Source organism: Podarcis tiliguerta (genome assembly GCF_965153285.1).
Source record: "Podarcis tiliguerta genome assembly, chromosome: 3".
In the NCBI taxonomy this organism is placed as follows: Eukaryota; Metazoa; Chordata; class Lepidosauria; order Squamata; family Lacertidae; genus Podarcis; species Podarcis tiliguerta.
This window is the reverse complement of record NC_139536.1, coordinates 26204139-26222843: the sequence shown is the minus strand read 5'-3', so window position 1 is coordinate 26222843 and position 18705 is coordinate 26204139. Positions and strand designations below refer to the sequence as shown.

The 18705-nt window shown below is 46.3% G+C and overlaps 1 protein-coding gene across 3 annotated transcripts in view; it reads left to right on the top strand.

The window, feature by feature from the left end:
* PTPN14 (protein tyrosine phosphatase non-receptor type 14) overlaps window positions 1–18705 on the top strand; it is a 518691-nt gene that overhangs the window by 88398 nt on the left and 411588 nt on the right. For all 3 annotated transcript variants that reach the window (XM_083433273.1, XM_083433272.1, XM_083433271.1), the window contains exons 8-15: window positions 729–817; window positions 1855–1942; window positions 3737–3819; window positions 6523–6580; window positions 7156–7234; window positions 9238–10718; window positions 13431–13574; window positions 15293–15511. In XM_083433273.1, the coding sequence (XP_083289399.1) occupies window positions 729–817; window positions 1855–1942; window positions 3737–3819; window positions 6523–6580; window positions 7156–7234; window positions 9238–10718; window positions 13431–13574; window positions 15293–15511 (2241 nt within the window). The remainder of the gene's footprint in view (window positions 1–728; window positions 818–1854; window positions 1943–3736; window positions 3820–6522; window positions 6581–7155; window positions 7235–9237; window positions 10719–13430; window positions 13575–15292; window positions 15512–18705) is intronic.

Below are 18705 nucleotides of genomic sequence, written 5' to 3'. Positions count from 1 at the left end.
ACCCTAAGGCACATCTCAGCTGAAGATCTGCCCTTGTCTCAGCTTCAGCTGATTTGAAGAATCTGGACAACTGTCTGTTTCGCCCGAAGGGACAGAAGGAAATAAACAATTTGGCTCCTCTCTTGTGTTCTGAATCTTGTGACAGCCTGCATCAAAGTTACTGATTTTTGCACCGGAAACCAGAAATTGATGCAGCATTCCATGTCGAGCCTTTTGGACAACTGACAGAAATCAAAGGTTTAAAGTTCTGTGCTGCGGCAAATCAATTCTCTAATCTCTTTTGTAGTGTTTGGTAAGCACCAAAGTGAGATAAACACAAATTGGAGAGGGCGCAGTAAGCATTGCTGTAAGAGCTAACTCCACACAATTAGAAGTTATTCAAATTGTGCTTCGTCCTGAGCCACAGTGAGGTCCTTGCTTCTGATATTGCTCCATTGTACCTCTGGTGATATTTCTTTGGAATATTTTATATGAAAGGAGCGAGCGGCCTTGTGGATTCAATCTTGATACGCGATATATGTCCATTCTGTCAGCGGGGCAGATCTTCTCATGGGAGGTTTGTTCGGCCTGAAATATCTGATGCAAAAGGCATCTAGATAAGCAATAAGATTTTGTTGGGGGTTGGGTTTTCCTCTCCTTTTTTTCCTTTATATTGTGATTGCTGCTGATTTCAAGGTTTGGTATAATTAAAATTTGAACATTTACATTTTTTATTATTATTCATGTAGGACAATCAAGGAAATGACATGCACCTTGGAATCTACTGCATGGGGATTTTTGTCAAGAACAGAATGGGAAGGCCCACAGTGATCTACAGGTAAAAACATGATCAGGAAACTTTGGGTCTGACCAATCCAAAGCTAGCTTGATTTCCATCAACTTGGCTGGATGGGTGAAAACTGGATCCAACCCAGTTTTATTCACTTTAATCCAATGATGGGATCCCACTGACAAAAGAGATTCCACTGAAATGGAGAGGGGGGATTTCTTTTGCCAGTTCCTCCTGTTCCCAGTACTACCTCCCACACTGTTCCAGAGGCTCTCAAACCTAGTTTGAGGTTCTGTTCTGGAGCCTTCATAAACTGAGGTCCAGCATAGGGCCATTTCAGTTGTGGCACAGACATTATGGAATGTCCTCTTTGATGACAGCAACTAGCTCCTACATATGTATATATGTATGTATATTTAGGGGAAATCTTTGGTGATGGCTGAGAGCTGCTCGTATTTCTTATTTGCTCTAAGTAGGACTAGTTCACTGCTCTAGCAGAACAGCAGGGTTGGATACAGCCCTGTTTCATTATAGGTCATGAGTTTGCACAAAAAAGGGAGATTCTTATTTTTTTCAAAGTGATAAACACAACACATCTGTTTGTGTTTCAACTGTTTCCCTCCTAAAACAAGGTGTTCTATTTCATCTGTTTATTCATTATTGCATTTATATACCACGTTGCCTCCAAAGAGTTCAAGGGAGCACAGGTGATTCTTCCTCTCCTATGAGGTAGTCAGGCCAGGGTTACAAGGGAAGCTTCGTGGCTGATGAAGACTTGAACCCTGGTCTCCTAAGGTCCTCATCCCACCTACTAACCACTTTACCACACTGGCTGCATAGCTTTCCCATCTGCAGAACCATTAACATGAATTGGTTGGAGGCAAAGACGCATTTACATTTGCTTCTTAGGTGATTACTCTGTACATGCAGCCAGGTCATTGATAATAATTTTCACAAGCTAAAAGCAGGGGGAGGCTTGATTGAGCCAAACAGTTACTGAACATTCTCCTTGTACTGAAAGAATCACGACAACTCTGGCTGTTTGGCAGTGGCATGTCTGTTTCAGCAAACTTGCTTCTCCGCAGGTGGAATGATATCGGGAACATAACACACAACAAGTCTTCCATTGCTGTTGAACTCCTCAACAAAGAAGAAACTGTGCTCTTTCATACAGTAAGCAAAGCATTAAAAGATCAGCCTTAAGGGTTATTTTTTCCCCCTTCCAACCACAGGATCTTCATTGTATACATTTTAAATGTGATGGATTCTTTCCCAGTGTGCTATTTTAACTTCCGTGAGATCAACTCCACCCCATGAGCTTGGAAAGGGATTGCAGTGAATGATAACTGAGGTTGTTAGTAGGGCTGTGTGCTGGATTCAGCTGAAGACTGGCCGACCCAGGGCTTGGGCAAAGTTAGGTTGAAACAACCTTGGATCAAGTCAGGCTGCCCAGAGTGATCTGAGGCTGTCAGGAGGCAGCACGTCAGATGGCAAAGCGGCAGGGGTCTGCTTCACTGGTGTGTTCTCAACACGGAATGTGTTGGCAAAACAGATTGAATCCTCCACTCACCAGCTGATGAGTACAGGATTTGATCCTGCGGGCTGCGCTACTTTTGCAAGTATCTTTCCCATACGGAAGGTGATTGCAAAGAAGCACCCAGCAGGATTGAACCTTCCTGCTCTCTGTTCAGAGGGAGTCTTTGCTTCTTCCTCCACCCCTCCTCCCAATCATAATTAAACATGAGCTCCAGCCATGGATTGATTCGGGGCCATTCCAAGGTGGCTCAACTTGATCTATGGCCTTTTAAATTGGGTGTGTGTGTGTTTTTATTTGTGATTATGGTATGTATTTTTGTGTTTTCATATTGGAAACTGCCCTGTGATCATCGGGTGAAGGGCGGTAAACAAATTTAATAAATGATAATAATAATCCAGGGTTCTGGATTGGGTCAGGGGAGCTGTGCATAGCCCTAATTGTTAGCCACCAGTATTACCGAGTTTGGTAGCAACAAAAGAACTGCCTTGCAGGTTGAGTCCAGAATACATCTAGTCCATTTTTTAATTTTATTTTTACCAGTGGGCAGCCAAATGCCTTGGGAACCTCATAGGATGGGCTTCATTGCTGTGCCCTGATGCTTCTCTTTAACCTCCTGTAAGTCAGATATTAAGGACGCAGGTGGCGCTGTGGTCTAAACCACAGAGCCTAGGGCTTGCCAATCAGAAGGTCAGTGGTTTGAATCCCTGCGACGGGGTGAGCTCCTGTTGTTCGGTCCCAGCTCCTGCCCACCTAGCAGTTCAAAAGCACGTCAAGTGCAAGTAGATAAATAGGTACCGCTCCGGAGGGAAGGTAAACAGTGTTTCCATGCGCTGCTCTGGTTTGCCAGAAGCGGCTTAGTCATGTTGGCCATATGACCCGGAAGCTGTCTGCGGACAAACACTGGCTCACTCGGCCTATAGAGCGAGATGAGCGCGCAACCCCAGAGTCGTCCACAACTGGACCTAACGGTCAGGGGTACCTTTACCTTTACCTTTTAAATCAGATATTGATCTTTTAAAAGAAACTCCATTTGATTTCTCATGAGAAAAGCCTTGCAGGATCAAACCATTGGTGGCTGTAGCTCAGCCTCTTGCTTTGCACCATGTCAAGCCAGATGCTTCCAGGAAACAGGGCTTGAAGACTTAGGTTTGACACTTATCATAGCACCATTTCACCATTGGACTGCTCTTCTCTGGGTCCCAATGATGTGACTAGTTTGCATTAACATCTCTCTTGAATTATGATATGGGGACTTGGATGCTGGCATTTGTGCCTGTGTGTTTCTGAGCAAAGCATTATTCCTACTGAATATTTCAGAGGAGCGCGTCCACCGTTACATAACCCTTTGCTATGCTAGTCACAGTGCAATTAAGTGTTTTTCCTGCATTCCCTTGTCTCCCTGCCCCCTCCACCCTTTCAACTTTTTAAAGGACGACCTTGAAAATGCCAAGTATATTTCACGGCTGTTTGCTGCAAAGCACAAGTTTTACAAGCAAAACAACATCTGCACAGAGTGAGTACTTTCCCCCTTTTCCAGTTCTGGCTTCTGCTCGTGAAATGTGAAGCGACCTCATTTCGGTTTAGGCTTTTGGAGGCCATTTTTGTTATTTGTTCCCCACCTGCCTTCTCCTCCACCCTCACCTGCAGAAACACAGCAAAGGGAAAATTGCTCTAGTTCAGAAATCCAAGGAAAGGCCTGCATAAATGATGCTTGCTTTCTCGATTGTAAACTTGGAGGCTCATTTTAGGATGAAAGGGTAGCCACAATCCGAAACACACTGGTTGCAATGGCAGAGTTAAAAAGGACCTTGGGAAGCCGTGGAGACCAACCCTTTCCTAGGTGCAGGATCTGACATATCAGATGCAGCTAGATGAACGTCCGGCCAGAAGTGGGCAGTAGCACAGGCTGCCAGTGGTCTAGTAGCATATTCAGAAGTGCAGGGACCCCTTTGTGGTTGTCACAGCCACTCCCCTACTAAGATTATCCAACGTTCTAAGATTATACAATAATCTTATAATTATAATATAAGAAAGAAAATATAATTATAATCTTATAATTAGGAATGCATTGCGACAATGTGCAGATCTCCATGTGTCAACCAGGGTTGTTTATAGCCATAGGATCGTACAATTAAAAGAAGGAAAACAATTTATAAAACCAAGCTAAGCTATTATTATTGCTATTATTATTATTACTATTATTATTATTTTATTTAGTTACTTATAAAAATAACTCAGAGCAATGTGCAAACTCAGCAGAAATAGTAACACCATTTGCAATAAACCCTATAAATAAAAACCTAAAAGAAGAAGAAGAAGAGTTTGGATTTGATATCCCGCTTTATCACTACCCGAAGGAGTCTCAAAGCGGCTAACATTCTCCTTTCCCTTCCTCCCCCACAACAAACACTCTGTGAGGTGAGTGGGGCTGAGAGACTTCAGAGAAGTGTGACTGGCCCAAGGTCACCCAGTAGCTGCATGTGGAGGAGCGGGGACGCAAACCCGGTTCACCAGATTACAAGTCTACCGCTCTTAACCACTACACCACACTGGCTCTAGCAGGTGGTCTAGCAGACCATGCATCACCAAAAGGGGACACAAATACAGTGGATCCTTGGGTTACGTGTATACTTCCGGGTTTTGCCGCCTGCGCATGCAGAGAAGCAATCTGTGCGCCTCGCGTGTGTGCAGAAACGGCACCTCTTCTTACAAAATTGTTGGGGTCCGCACAGACCCCCGGAACGAATTAAATTCGTATCCAGAAGGTCCACTGTACTTTAAAAGCTTTCATGCTAAGGACCAAAAAGCCCAAGCGAAAAGGAAAACGTTTGCCTAAAACTAGACAAAGAAGGTGCCAGGCAAGCCACTCTGAGGAGAGCATTCCACAAGTGTGGAGCCACCAATGAAAAGCCCCGTTCTTGTGTTGCTGCCCTCTGAACTTCCCGTGGAGGAAGTGCACAGAGAAGGGCCTCAGATAGCAATCACAGGGTGTGAGTCAATTCCAAGCAATGGCAGCACCTTATAGATCAAACAATACCAAAGAGGCATGTCCCACAAAAATACCCGAACTGCCAAAGGCCAAGGCCAAAAGCTATGTCTTCAGCATTCAGTGGAATCCATATAACGATGTTGCTAGATGGGCCTCTGTGAGGAGGGAGTTCCACAGTTTAGGAGTTGCCACACAGAAAGTTCTCTGGGCTGCCGTTCCATGCCCCTTCTATTCCCATTTATAAATGTTCTTGGCGGTTGCAAGATGGCTTTGCCATGCTACCTCTTATGGGTTGCCAGGTTATATTATTTGGTATCTCTCATCTTTTTCTAGTTTTGTTATGTTGTATGCTGTATTTCCATTTTGGTTGTGGTTGACTACCTTCGCGGCCTTGCCTAAGGCATGGGTGATGCCTTCAAAAATCAATAAAATAAGACACGGGTTTAATCGTTCTCTTAGAAGACTATTCAAGGCCTGTGACTGCTAGCCGAAAACCTTCCCCCCCTCTAGTCTGTGCTTTTTTGAAAATCGCTCTGTTGTTCGCAGTTCTTCTTGTGTGTCTTATTTTCTAATTGCACATAACGTCGTTCACCAGATCAGAAACTGTAAGAGGAGAAATTCCACCTTTCTTCTCTACACGTAAGCACTTTACTCCTGCTCTGTCTTGTGAATGCTTTTTTCTTTCATTTGCTTTCTTCCTCCGTTCTAGCATAATTTCTTCTTAAGTTCTCCCACCATGCATCCTGCTATTCTAGCATCTTGTCCAGCACTTATTTAATATTTCCTCTCTTGGCTTGTGTGTGTGCATTGCCTCCTGAGTGACTTGCTATGCTCCCAGATTCTTGCTTTCTTCCTTACGTAAACCACGTTGAACTGTCTTGTGTTCCCAGTTCTCATTTTTCAAATTGCTTTAGTTCTTTCCCTTTCACTCCTGCCCTTCTTGCATTTTCAGGATAATTTTTTTTTACACACCCTAAGCTTACCCCACTGACTTATTTCAAAGGCCTGTCATTTAAGCCTTTCACATAGCTGGTATTTTGCCAAAATCGTTTATTCATAGTTCCTGTCACAGGACATATTTCTGGGGTCCCTCCTTCCAGATTCTCCCCAATACCACGCATAGAAAACACTGGAAGTTAACAGTATGATGTGTACATTCTTATTCAAATTCTTATTCAATATGACGTTTATTTTTAAAATCCCCCTTCATTTTTTTCCCTCCCACAGACAATCAAATTCCCCTCCTCCTATTAGGCGGCGGCCCACCTGGAGTCGATCATCCTTGGTAAATATCTTGGGATAAGTGACAAGCTAAACAACAAGCACTAAGGAAGTGGGGGGAGAGAAATCTAGAGCTCTTTTTATAACTACAGAAATCTATAGCAGGCATAGGCAAACTCGGCCCTCCAGATGTTTTGGGACTACAACTCCCATCACCCCTAGCTAACAGGACCAGTGGTCAGGGATGATGGGAGTTGTTGTCCCAAAACATATGAGGGGCCGAGTTTGCCTGTTTTGCCTGTGCCTGATCTGTAGTATAGTTATAGCATAGTAGTGTTTTGTGGAAAGATTACTTGAAAAGTCAGTACAAGACTCCTGTCATTAAATGCTTTCTCGGGGGGGGGGGGGGTGTGAATATTCGGGGAAGGGCCATAGCTCAGTGGTTGAGCTATGTCCCAGGTACAAACACTGGCAGCTCCAGGTATGGCTTGGAGAGTATCCCTGCCTGAAACCTGGGAAGCTGCTGTCAGTCAGTGTAGACAATATTGAGCTAGCTGGACCAAGGATTCTGATTCATGAGAAGACTGTTTCCTATAACTCTGTGTCAAATTGCAATTTTCTTTTCTTTTTGCATATTAGCCAAGGCAACACCCATTTATTATGCCACCTATGCACCTCCAGTGTGGAGAGCACTACACGGAAACTCACAATTCACAAGGTATTTATCACAAATATTATGACTAAAAACAACAACAGCAATAGTAAACAATACATTGATAGGGCTATTAAGTCGTCAAGCGCTGGTCTTGCTGACAGGCTGCTGCTGGGAGTAGAGAGAAGAAGGAATAGAACGTGGAAGGGGGGGGGGAAAGAGTGTCTGGGACCTTAAACAGAAGCATTCCACGCTGCAACATTTTGTTACAGATCCCACTTGTTCACGTATAGCCTGCCTAGATTTTTCAAAGCACTTCACAAACTTGATATCACTTACCTGCGTAATAAAACTGTAGGGCAGGACAATATGGTTACACATCCGCAAGAAAGAGATAAGGACAAGAGACAGTGCCTTGCCATAAGGCTGCTGGTGTGGAGAACCCTTGGCTCTCCAAATATTGCTCCCAACTACATCCCCTGCCATCCCTGGCCAGCAGCCATTCTCCCAAGGGCTGATGGGAGTTGTAGTTCAGCAACATCTGGAGGGCCAAACGTTCCCCATGTCTGCTCTAAGGCCAACAACTTGGCTTGTGGCAGGTGTGAGATTGAAAACAGAGACCTCCTGGTTAGTAGTTGAATTTCTTGGCTACTGTGCTGAAACGGCCCCCTGTTTAAGCGGTATGTGCTGTCTCACCAAGCTTTGGCTTAATGGTCAGGAAAAAAAATACCACACCTTTCAAATAGAAGTGTATTTCTCCCCCCGCCCGGCCCCACTTCTCTCATTGTGTCCAAATCCAAAGCTGCAGAGAGAGAGAGAGAAAGTATATTTTTAAATGGCAGGGGTCTGACAGAAGAGGGTGGATTAGGGGAGAGACCATTCCCGATCATTACTATTTCTGCACTGTCATTTCTGCCTGCTCTAGAGGCCGAGAGCTTCTAATTCTACCCCACTGTTTTGCTGATTTCAGAAAAAAGTGTTTGTTCTGTTTTGCATCCCCCCACCAACAAATTTCACTACACTCAGTATTACAGTAATGTGGCTGAGTGCCCCTAATCCAGCGCCATGTGCGTTAAGATGAGCAAGCAGGCTTCCTATTTACATGAACAAGGTGGTAGTGGAGGAGGTGAGACAGTTTGCTTCACACATCTGGGGAGATGTGCCTACAGAAAGTCTCCTGTGTTGGGAGGGATGTCTCCCGGTGTTTAGGAGGGATGGGCAATCCGTGTGCACATGAGGAGTCCTTTGCCTGTAAGAGTGTGCTGGCTTGTGACAACACTGGCATTTTCTTAATGGAAGAGGAAGTGATTCGTAGCTCTATCCCTGCTGGACACATTCTTCTTCTTGACTATGGCCGGTTCCATGAGTGCCTTGGGCTCCTTCCCCCTTCCATAGCTAGCAGTGGGGAGACCCTGTTTGTGCAGGCATGACGGCGATGTCATCACCAGAGTTTTGGAAGGCCCTCTCTCCTACTTAAGGGACACGGGTGGTGCTGTGGGTTAAACCACAGAGCCTAGGACTTGCTGATCAGAAGGTTGGCGGTTTGAATTCCCACGAAGGGGTGAGCTCCCGTTGTTCGGTCCCTGCTCCTGCCAACCTAGCAGTTCGAAAGCACATATTGCAAGTAGATAAATAGGTACCGCTCCAGCGGGAAGGTAAACGGCGTTTCCGTGCACTGCTCTGGTTTGCCAGAAGCGGCTTAGTCATGCTGGCCACATGACCCGGAAGCTGTACGATGGCTCCCTTGGCCAATGAAGCGAGATGAGCGCCGCAACCCCAGAGTCGGTCACGACTGGACCTAATGGTCAGGGATCCCTTTACCTTTACCTCTCCTACTTGCCATGATGGCAATGTTCTGCCTCCACTGTCAGACCCAAAAGGCCTCTTAATACCACTTGTTGGGAATTGCATTCCTGTTTGCAGGCTACCCACAGGCATCTGATTGGCCATTGTCAGAACAGGTTGCTAGTTCAAAAAACCCGCCTTACATTCACATCTCTTACTCCACTGTCCTTAGAATGTTTCCTCATGATGTTTCTTGTTCTTTTCTCGCTTTCTCCTGCACACAGACAGCATTTTTCACGGAAACGAAGATATGTTTTACTGTAGATCTCAAAACAGCTTGGACAGGTGCGCGATGGACTTCAGCTACTTGAACGGCAACGTTCCCAACGGCAGCGTGTGCAGTGCCCAGAGCATGAACTCTCTCAACCACTCGCAGAACTTCATTCAGGCTTCTCCGGTGTCTTCCAACCTCAGCATTCCCGGGAGCGACATAATGAGAGCGGACTACATCCCAAGCCATAGGCACAGTGCGATCATCGTGCCTTCCTATAGGCCGACGCCAGACTATGAGACGGTCATGAGGCAGATGAAGAGGGGGGTTGTCCACCCGGACAGCCAGAGCCAGTCCTTGAGGAACCTCAACATTGGGAACACCCATGCGTACAACCAACCCAAAGACCTTGTGTACAGTCAACCGGAGATCCGGGAGAGGCCTCCTTACGCCATTACGTACGGGCCTCAGGGCACTTACAAAAAACATGCCGCGCCATCTGAGCAAGTGAACCCCATCAACGCTGCGCAGACGAAAGCAGCGGCCAGTTCCATTTCCCACACCGTCAGCACCCCGGAACTGGCCAACATGCAAGTCCCCAACAACCAGAGGTGCGGCACGGCGCACATATTAAAGAACTACCTTTTCAGGCCCCCGCCGCCGTATCCGCGCCCCCGTCCTGCCACCAGCACACCCGACCTCGCGAGTCACCGCCACAAGTATGTCAGCGGCAGCAGCCCCGATCTGGTCACTCGCAAGGTTCAGCTCCTGGTAAAGACTTTCCAAGAGGACAGCTCCCCGGTGGTTCACCAGTCTCTCCAGGAAGTTAGTGAGCCCCTTATGGCGGTTAAGCACCACGCGGCCGTCAACAAGCGCCACAGCTTGGAAGTGATCAGCAACATGGTGCGCGGCATAGAGGCGATGGCTTTGAAGAGCCTCAACGCCCCCCTGCCGCGCAGGAACACGTTGCGCGAGCAGGTGCAGCAGGAGGAAGTGGTGCCCAGGGCTCACGAGGTCCAGCAGCTCCCTCACTACCACCACAAGAAGACCTTCTCGGACGCCACAATGCTGATACACAGCAGCGAAAGCGAAGAGGACGAAGAAGCTTCGGAATCGGTGCCTTCCATGGCGGCGCTCCATGAAAACGTGGAGTACAGTGCTCAGCTGCAGGCTGCCTTGGCTAGGATACCAAACAAACCTCCCCCTGAGTATCCGGGCCCCAGGAAAAGCGTCAGCAACGGAGCCCTGAGGAATGAGCAGGCGAACGTTTTGCTGGCCGCCTCTCGAGCCAGGGCTGTCAGGCCGGGTCCTGCGAAAGCCATCAGCATATCTCGGACTGATCAGGCGTCAGTCAATGGGTCCTCGCTTGGCCCATCCATCTCCGAACCGGACCTCACAAGTGTAAAGGAAAGAGTCAAGAAAGAGCCAGTGAAGGAGAGGCCCGTGTCGGAAATGTTTTCGATTGAAGACAGTATCATAGAAAGAGAGATGAGGGTAAGTATATTTGCAGTTAGCACACAGGTGGGGTGGAGTGGAATCACTGCTACAATAGATTTTTTTTTCCAAAAAAATTTTTTTGCAGAGGCATTGAAAAACTAGACCAGTGTTTCCCAAACTTGGGTCTCCAGCTGTTTTTGGACTACAACTCCCATCATCCCTAGCTAGCAGGACCAGTGGGAGGATGGGAATTGTAGTCCAAAATCAGCTGGGGACCCAAGTTTGGGAAACACTGAGCTAGACAGTCTTAAAAGGAGTGGTAAAGTCAACGCCGTTCTTTAATCATGTTGGCTGTCAAGAAGTCAGATCAAGAACGTAGCTTTAGTAAAAGTTGAGATTGTAATCATACTGGCTAGAAACTTAATTTAAAGAATGATGCTGAGATTCTCGAAGTGCTGTTCACAGCACTTGACTGTTGCATACCATTTTCTTGTTGTTCTGCCATGCTGGGTTCAGTGCTCCTAATCATACCTCTAAGGTATAAGAGCTTCACATGTAATGATTCAGATTCAGGCACTGTGCCAGCGTGCCAGCCATAATTAAGCCACACCATAGTTTGAGGAAGTATGCAATAGGCAGCCATGGTTTGGAGCTGCTTGTCTGATTTTCATTTCCCGCACACTCAGAACTCAGTTTCAAGAGTTGACTCCCAGGTCCATGATGCAGAAACCTCTTGAGGTCCTAGCTGTGGTTTGTCAGTTGTCTGTGGATTCAACAACAAACCAGAATTAGCACAAATTATTTGTGTGCAAATCAGCTTCAAACTGCGGTTCTTGATCCCGGTTTGTCGGCTCCAAGCAAACCATTGTTTGTGAGCGTACTTGGGTACAGCCACTGGTCCTGTTTCTGGAGTGATGCTAAACCATAGTTCAGTATTATGTGAATGAGCAGACCTGGACCTTGGGCTTGCGTGTTCCTCCTCTCCTCTCTTCTCTATACACAACTGCAAGGAGGAAATAGAAGCACCTTTACAGTTTTTCACTGACCAGAACTTACCGTTGTATCCAAAAAGGACAAACTATAGTTAGTTTAAATGATGGTTCGTTGAAAGAAGAATATAACTAGCTATTAAAACAAACCATGGGCTCAGTTTACAGCTAAACTCAGCCTCTGTCAAATACAGTTAAAGGCAGAACAAGTAATTTTGTAAGGAGGCTTTGCAAACAAAGATTCAACCACCCTGAAGAACCTTTTAACTCCTATTTATTTCAGCCTAACACACTCCATTGTCCTGAATGAGAGGCTGGAGCAGAAGGAGACCTGGACTCTTTCATCAAGTACAGACAAAAATCCAAAATAGCTGAAGTCACTATCACACCTCCAATCTCTCTCTCTTCCCCCTCACCATCAAAAGCTACCCACACTGAAGAATATTAATTCATTTTAGGGCAAGGTTTTCTTCCACAGCCACTCCCAATTGCATAATTCCTTAGTTTATGCAGTTTCCAGGTCAGCCAGAAGCAACTAGACAGAAATGCATTGCCTCTTACAGATCTGGAAACACCCAAGTTATATGCTCCTGCCAACTACAGAGGATGATGAGGCGATAAGGCTTGGGGAGTGCCGTAAGAGCAGCTTTCCTGGAAACACCTGGATTTGGCTTGCAGCTATTCCTTAGCCTCACTGAGCGATTGCAGAGCCGAGAAGAGCGCCTTCCCCCAATATCAACCATCTAAGGGGCTGTGATTGGCAGAGGACACACTATGGGTGGAGCCACCGCTGGGTGCTCCCCGATTGGCAGTGACCCTTGCCATTCAAAAAGTCACAGAAGAGTCCATTCATTCAGAGGGAAGGCAGTGAAAATTAACAATTTGTTGTTTTTATTAAGAATAATAAATTAATATGCTGCTAAAGGCTGAAACCAGCTTCTAAGTGGCTTGCAAGTATAAAAACCAATTGCACAAGCGTGTTGGGTTTTTTTTTTTTTAAAAAAAACATAATTAAAATATGCAGTAAAACAGTCCTGTTTAAAACACAGCAATTAAAATGTAGGTCGAGAAAGCGCTTTGTTCGCCCTTAGTTTTAGGAGAATTGATGGTGCTTCTGAATGTTGAACCCACATTTGGAAGTAAATTTAGAGGCAGGGGAAAACGCACACACAAAAGAATAATTTAACTCGTTTTAGAGCTTTGAAACGTTCTCGTTTTACATGTCACAATTTTGCTGCCTTCCACAACACCTCTACCTGGTGGCAACGGAGCATTTCCAATTGGCCTTTTCTTGAATTGGAGGTGGGGTGGGCGTTGGATCCGTATTTATTCACTTTACGCTCAACAGAGCCCATTGTACTAATTTCAATGTAACAATGCTGTTTAAAAATCCGCCACCAGCCTGGGCTTATGTATCATCTTTGTGGTTTGTTTGGCTTGCTTGATGCGGCTCACTCTGTGCCTAACATTTACACACACACACACAGCACGCAAGGGGGGCGGGAGGGAGAGAGAGAGACGCCTGTTTTTGATAGCAGGTCCCCTGTATCGTGGGACTGTTCCTTTGAAATTAAAGCTCTGCACTCATGTAGGAACAGGCCCCCCGGGGAAATAATAGGAAGTTTAGGAGACGCATTTGGATTTGCTCTGCTAATGGCCGTCATCTGCACTCCTCGGCCGGAGTTGTAGATTTTGTGGGAGATTAAAAAGGCATTCCAACATTCTGCTGGCATTATTTCTAATCACCCCGAGATGAAAGCATGCCTTTTCTTGCCAAAAGTATCTAGAGAAACAGAAGATGGCAGGCCTGGAGGCCCAGAAGAGGCCCTTGATGTTGGCAGCGCTCAACGGTCTCTCAGTCGCTCGAGTTCCAGTGCCTGAGGACAGCCAGGATGAAGCAGTCAAGGTGCCAATGGATGAGCGGGTAAGAATAGGACTAGCAAAACAAAGGGCCGCCATTTTGGTTTCTGTCGGCAACGGCTTCTGAAGTATTAAAAACCAGGTGATGTATTGCAATGCCCCGGTTAGCACACGGCTGCGGAAATCACGACTGTGCATAAGACTGCTGGTGTAACATGAGGATGCATGTAACTGGGGACAGAGCTGGCTCATGCAAATCTTACCTCAGCCATGAGCCCTTGTGCAAAACCTCTGCCTCACAACAGAAGAGTATTTTGCCCACAGAAGTCTCCATAAGCACTGAAAGGTATTGGAATAAACGAAATGTACACACCTGTAGACATTTGTTTTTCCATAAGCATGTTTTTGTAGGATAAAAGTAAAATAAATGGAGACTGACTTAGGCAGCTGTTATCAGCACACCCACAGTGCTTGTTAGTGGGTTTAGTGGTTTTCTTTTCTCACTTACACAGTATGGACGCACCCACGCGTGCAAATGTGCACCACGGTTTCACAGACTTTCACTCGGCGCTGTCATTTCCTTTAAAATTTAGACACTACTTTAGGAACAATGTTGCCCCAATGTCCAGTTCCCTTGGTTCCTGTGTTCACAACCATTTGGCTGTCACTGTTTCAACTTCAATGGCCTTAAGTCTTTCACGAAGTGTTTGCACAATCAAGCACCACCATTATTATTTAGCTGTGGTTATAACTATGAGTAGAGGCAACTCCCAATTTATGCACGGGTTACGTTCCAAGGCACTGCGTGTTCAAGTGAAATTGTGTATATTTTAAACACAATTGAAAAAGCCTGCAAACACCCAGCTCCACCCTGTTCCCCTCTTTTCTGTGACATTTTTGAGTCACTTCCGGGTGAGGCACATGTGTGTGTGATCACGCTAATATCGGATGTGCTTGAAATGTATAGTAGTGTTCATCGAGGATGTTTCCATGACCAAAGGTCCTTACATCGTAAGACTGAGACTCTAGCCTTTGCAGACTATTTCCATCTAAAGATCAACACAGCCAATTCAGCCCTGCTGGTCTTCCTAGACCTCTCACCAGATTTTGATCTGGTGGACCATGCAATATTTTTTCACCCCCTGGGAAATGAAAGGGTTTTAAAATGGTTCCAACCCCCCCCCCCCAATGTTACAGTCAGAGAAAGTAATTGGGGCTGGGGTGATTATTGATTTCACCTCTTTGTTCTTTGAATGGTCCTTTGGCCTCAAGTGTATACTTCTTCTCAACTGTCTTCTATGTGAAACAGGTGGGATAGATTATCAGGAGTTTTAGATTATGGTGTCATCTGTAAAATACCTCCCCACCCCACCCTGAAGAGAACGTAACTCTGGTAGAGAGTTTAATGCAGGCAAGATGGAAGAAATAGACACCCTTAGCATTCTTTGGGGGGGGGCGGCTCCTCGGATGATTTATCTCATCATTGAAAGGCAAGCAACTGCAGTACAGTGGATGTTGGGTTGCGAACGTGATCCGTGCGGGAGGCACGTTCGCAACCCGCAGCGCCACGTCTGCGCATGTGCATGTTGCGATTAGGCACTTCTGCACATACGTGAGTGCCGAAACCTGGAAATAACCTGTTCTGGTACTTCCGAAAACGCGCAACCCGAAAACGCACAACCTGAAGCATCTGTAACCCGAGGTATTTTATATGAGGAATCACTTTTGAATAGAATGCCCTCTTTTGTGATTTTGTTTTCTTTTGTTTTAAATTGAAAATAGTGCAAAATCCTGAGGAGGAAACTAGAAGAGGGGATGGTGTTCACTGAGTATGAGCAGATTCCAAAGAGGAAGGCAGACGGGGTCTTTACCACAGCGACGCTTCCGGAGAATTCCGAGCGTAACCGTGTCCGAGAAGTTATTCCGTATGAGGAGAACCGCGTGGAGCTCGTCCCAACCAAAGAAAACAACACGGGCTACATCAATGCCTCACACATAAAGGTAAAGACTGGGGGGACGGAAAGAAACTGCCTTTGTGGGTAGGAAGGCTGGGCTTGAACTTGGGAGGCCAGAGTTCAGAAGTGAACTGTGCTGGGATGTGACCTCACTGGGCTGGCCAGTCCCCAGACACTCTTCTCAGCCTCAATTAACCTATATACAATCCATGCCTGTCGTCACAGGATTGTAATAATTATAATTTGTTAAACATTTTTTTAACATGAATAGTGCCTCTCCCACCTTAACCTTTCTTCGTCCTCACAATAACCTTATTCCATGACTCAGCTTGGGCTGACAAAAGGCTTTCTTTCTATTTTCTTTCATTTTTTTAATTATTTTTACCCTGCTCTTCAGCCACACAAAGCAGCTGAAAGCAACCATTAATAAGATGGTCCCTTCCCTCAGGCTTACAATGTAGAGGCAACAGCACAAAGGGAAAAGGGACTTGGGAGGGAGGAGGAAAAAAGCAAACTCAGTACACCAGTTCACCAGTGTTATTCCTGGCAGGGAAGGTAGGGGGAAGCAAGCTCTGTTCTTTGGCTGATGAATGCGGCCACGTTAGTCTCCCTTTGCCATACTGTGCTTCTTGGATCCAAGATCCTTCAGTCCCGCAGCCAAAGCCAGGGGCGAGGGTGCGCTGCCCTTCAGCTGTGCAGTCCTGGGGGAGCCGTCAGCTGAAGCCAAGTGCAGCTTCTTCCTCCGTGACCAGGGAATAGGGCCAGGTTGATCTCCAGTTTGCCATGATGTTCTTCTGAGTGGCAGCCTCTCAGTGGCCCTGAGCAAACATGAGTAGGATCACATTGTTATGTCCCTCTTTTACAAGCAGAGACAGCAGGCTTCCTTGAGGATACTTTGTGAGTCTGGTAGGGGGGTGGGAAACCTCATTGTGGATTGTGGTTTTCACAATTCACTCAGATGCCTAGTACAAGTAGATTTGCATGTTGCCCAGATTCTACCAGTGCAGGTATTATTCATTCCTATTACTCTGAGTGGCTTGGAACCAAAAACAGGCTGGAAAGCTGTGCGAGTGCTGCAGGTTCCGTAAAGACTTTTGCCTTGAACCCAGTAAGGCACCCTACGCTCTAGCCTAGGAAAATCTGTGCCCTCCTCAGTCCATGGCTGAACCTTGCTTTGAACTCTTCTGCTTCTCAGACCCTGGCCCTATGCCATCGCTACGTTCTGTACCCTGAATTTGGAAAAGCTGAACGATCTGTGAAAGGAAGGTATATTTGGGTGGCATTCGTGACCCTTCTCCCTTCTGTTTTATCGTAATTGCCCTGCAAGGTAGGTTAAGTAGAGAGGGAGTGACTGGCCTAGGGTTATACAGTAAGCTCGATGGCTGAGTGGGGATTTGCATCTGGGTCTCTCCTGTCCACATCCAGGACTCTTAACCACTGTGCCTGTGTACACACCATCTACTTGCACTGGTGTGCTTTCAAACTGTTAGGTTGGCAGAAGCTGGCACAGAGCAACGGGAGCCCACCCCATCACGCGGATTCGAACCACCAACCTTCTGATCGGCAAGCCCAACCTTCTGATCGGCAAGACTCAGTGGTTTAGACCACAGTGCCACCCGCTTCCTTTACTTTTACTGTACACAGTGTACATTTAAGGCACATTTAACCCCTATCAAAGAAACATGAGAACTACAATTTGTTAATTTGCTGTGGGTTGTAGCTCTGTGAGGGATAAACTCCACTCCCTAGAATTCTTAGGGGAGATGGAAATGTGCTTTAAATACGCTTTAAATGTACGGCCTATAGGAGAGTGGCTCTGGAAGCAAACCTCTTTGCTCTTTGCGTCAGGCGTGAGGAATCTGTGGCCCTGCAGATGCTGTTGGGACTTTTAACTCTCACCAGCCTCGGCCAGCAGGCCAAATGGTCAAGGGTGATTTGACAAAACTTGAAGGGATCTGCTTTTATGAACATTTTCTGCGTTGGTCAAAACAGTATTAAATTATGAGCATATCTTGGCTGCAAGACATCCGTACCAAGTTCCAAGCTTGGTTTGGTCATAAATTTACAATGCTAAGCCCTTGTTGAGTCAAAACACCTCTCTAAAACCAGAACCCTGTCAGATTTCTGCCAAAAGATCTGGTGGGTAGCAGATACTGTGTGTTTTTGGCACAACCTACCTCAGCTTGGATGACTGATTACGGAATCTGAATTCCCCGCCCCCCCCCCCCCATCCAATGGGGGGGGGGGAGGACAAATCATTTCTGAGAGCATAATTTTGCTCCATCAGGTGGCAGGGGCCCAGAAAGAATTCTCCCCAGCCAGCTTTAAGAGTTCATATTTCATCTTGTGTGTCAGCCTCGGACGTACCCACATTGTTCTGTAGCGCATGTAGCGACATGTGCTGATGCTTAGTAGTATACAACCCTGTGTGCTGCCAGCACTTCCCCCCTCCCCCTCTTCCAAGGGGCTGTTGCAGAAGCCAAGCAGATGTTCTTTTGCTCAGAAGGTGAAATTGCATCTGCAGATTTTTACCTCTGCCACGCAGCGAGTGTTTTTCACCCAGTTATCAATTTTTAATATCCTGCAGTCGGGCCGCAGTGTGCTGCCGCATTCCAGGCTGTGCACTCCCTCTGGACTATTTATGGGTTTTTTGTCCATGCCTTGTGCCAGCAGGCTGGGCGGTTGGACCACGGCGGGGCAGGCAGAGCAAAACTCCCGTAGCATTACGATAAGATCTTGCCCCAGACTCCTACGCTGCTAGACCCAATCTTGCAGTCTTCAGTAGGGTTGTCTGCCTTTCCCTTTTTGCTTTGATCCTGGCTGTCAAGATTAACATGCCTTCAGTCTGTGTATGCTAAAAAAAGAAGAAATCTGTTTTCAGTGGGTGCGCTCATATCTCCACATCAGCAAACAACTTTCTCTTTACTTTTGAGCTGCTGGAATATAGACACGCTATGCTTCTGGATACCAGTTGCTGGAAATTGCAAGTGGAGAAAGTGTCATTGAACTCAATTCCTGCATGTGGGCTTCCCATAGGCATCTGGTTGTCCACAATGAGAACAGGATGTTAGTCTAGATGGGCCTTTGGCCTGATCAAGGAGGGCTCTACTTACGTTCCTATGTCCAGATTCTGAATCTCACTGAAATTGTTGGGATCATTCTTAACTAGATTTTCAACAACCTTTGGTGTTTCTCACCTCAGATGAAATAAACATGTCTATCTCTCTCACACACAAACAC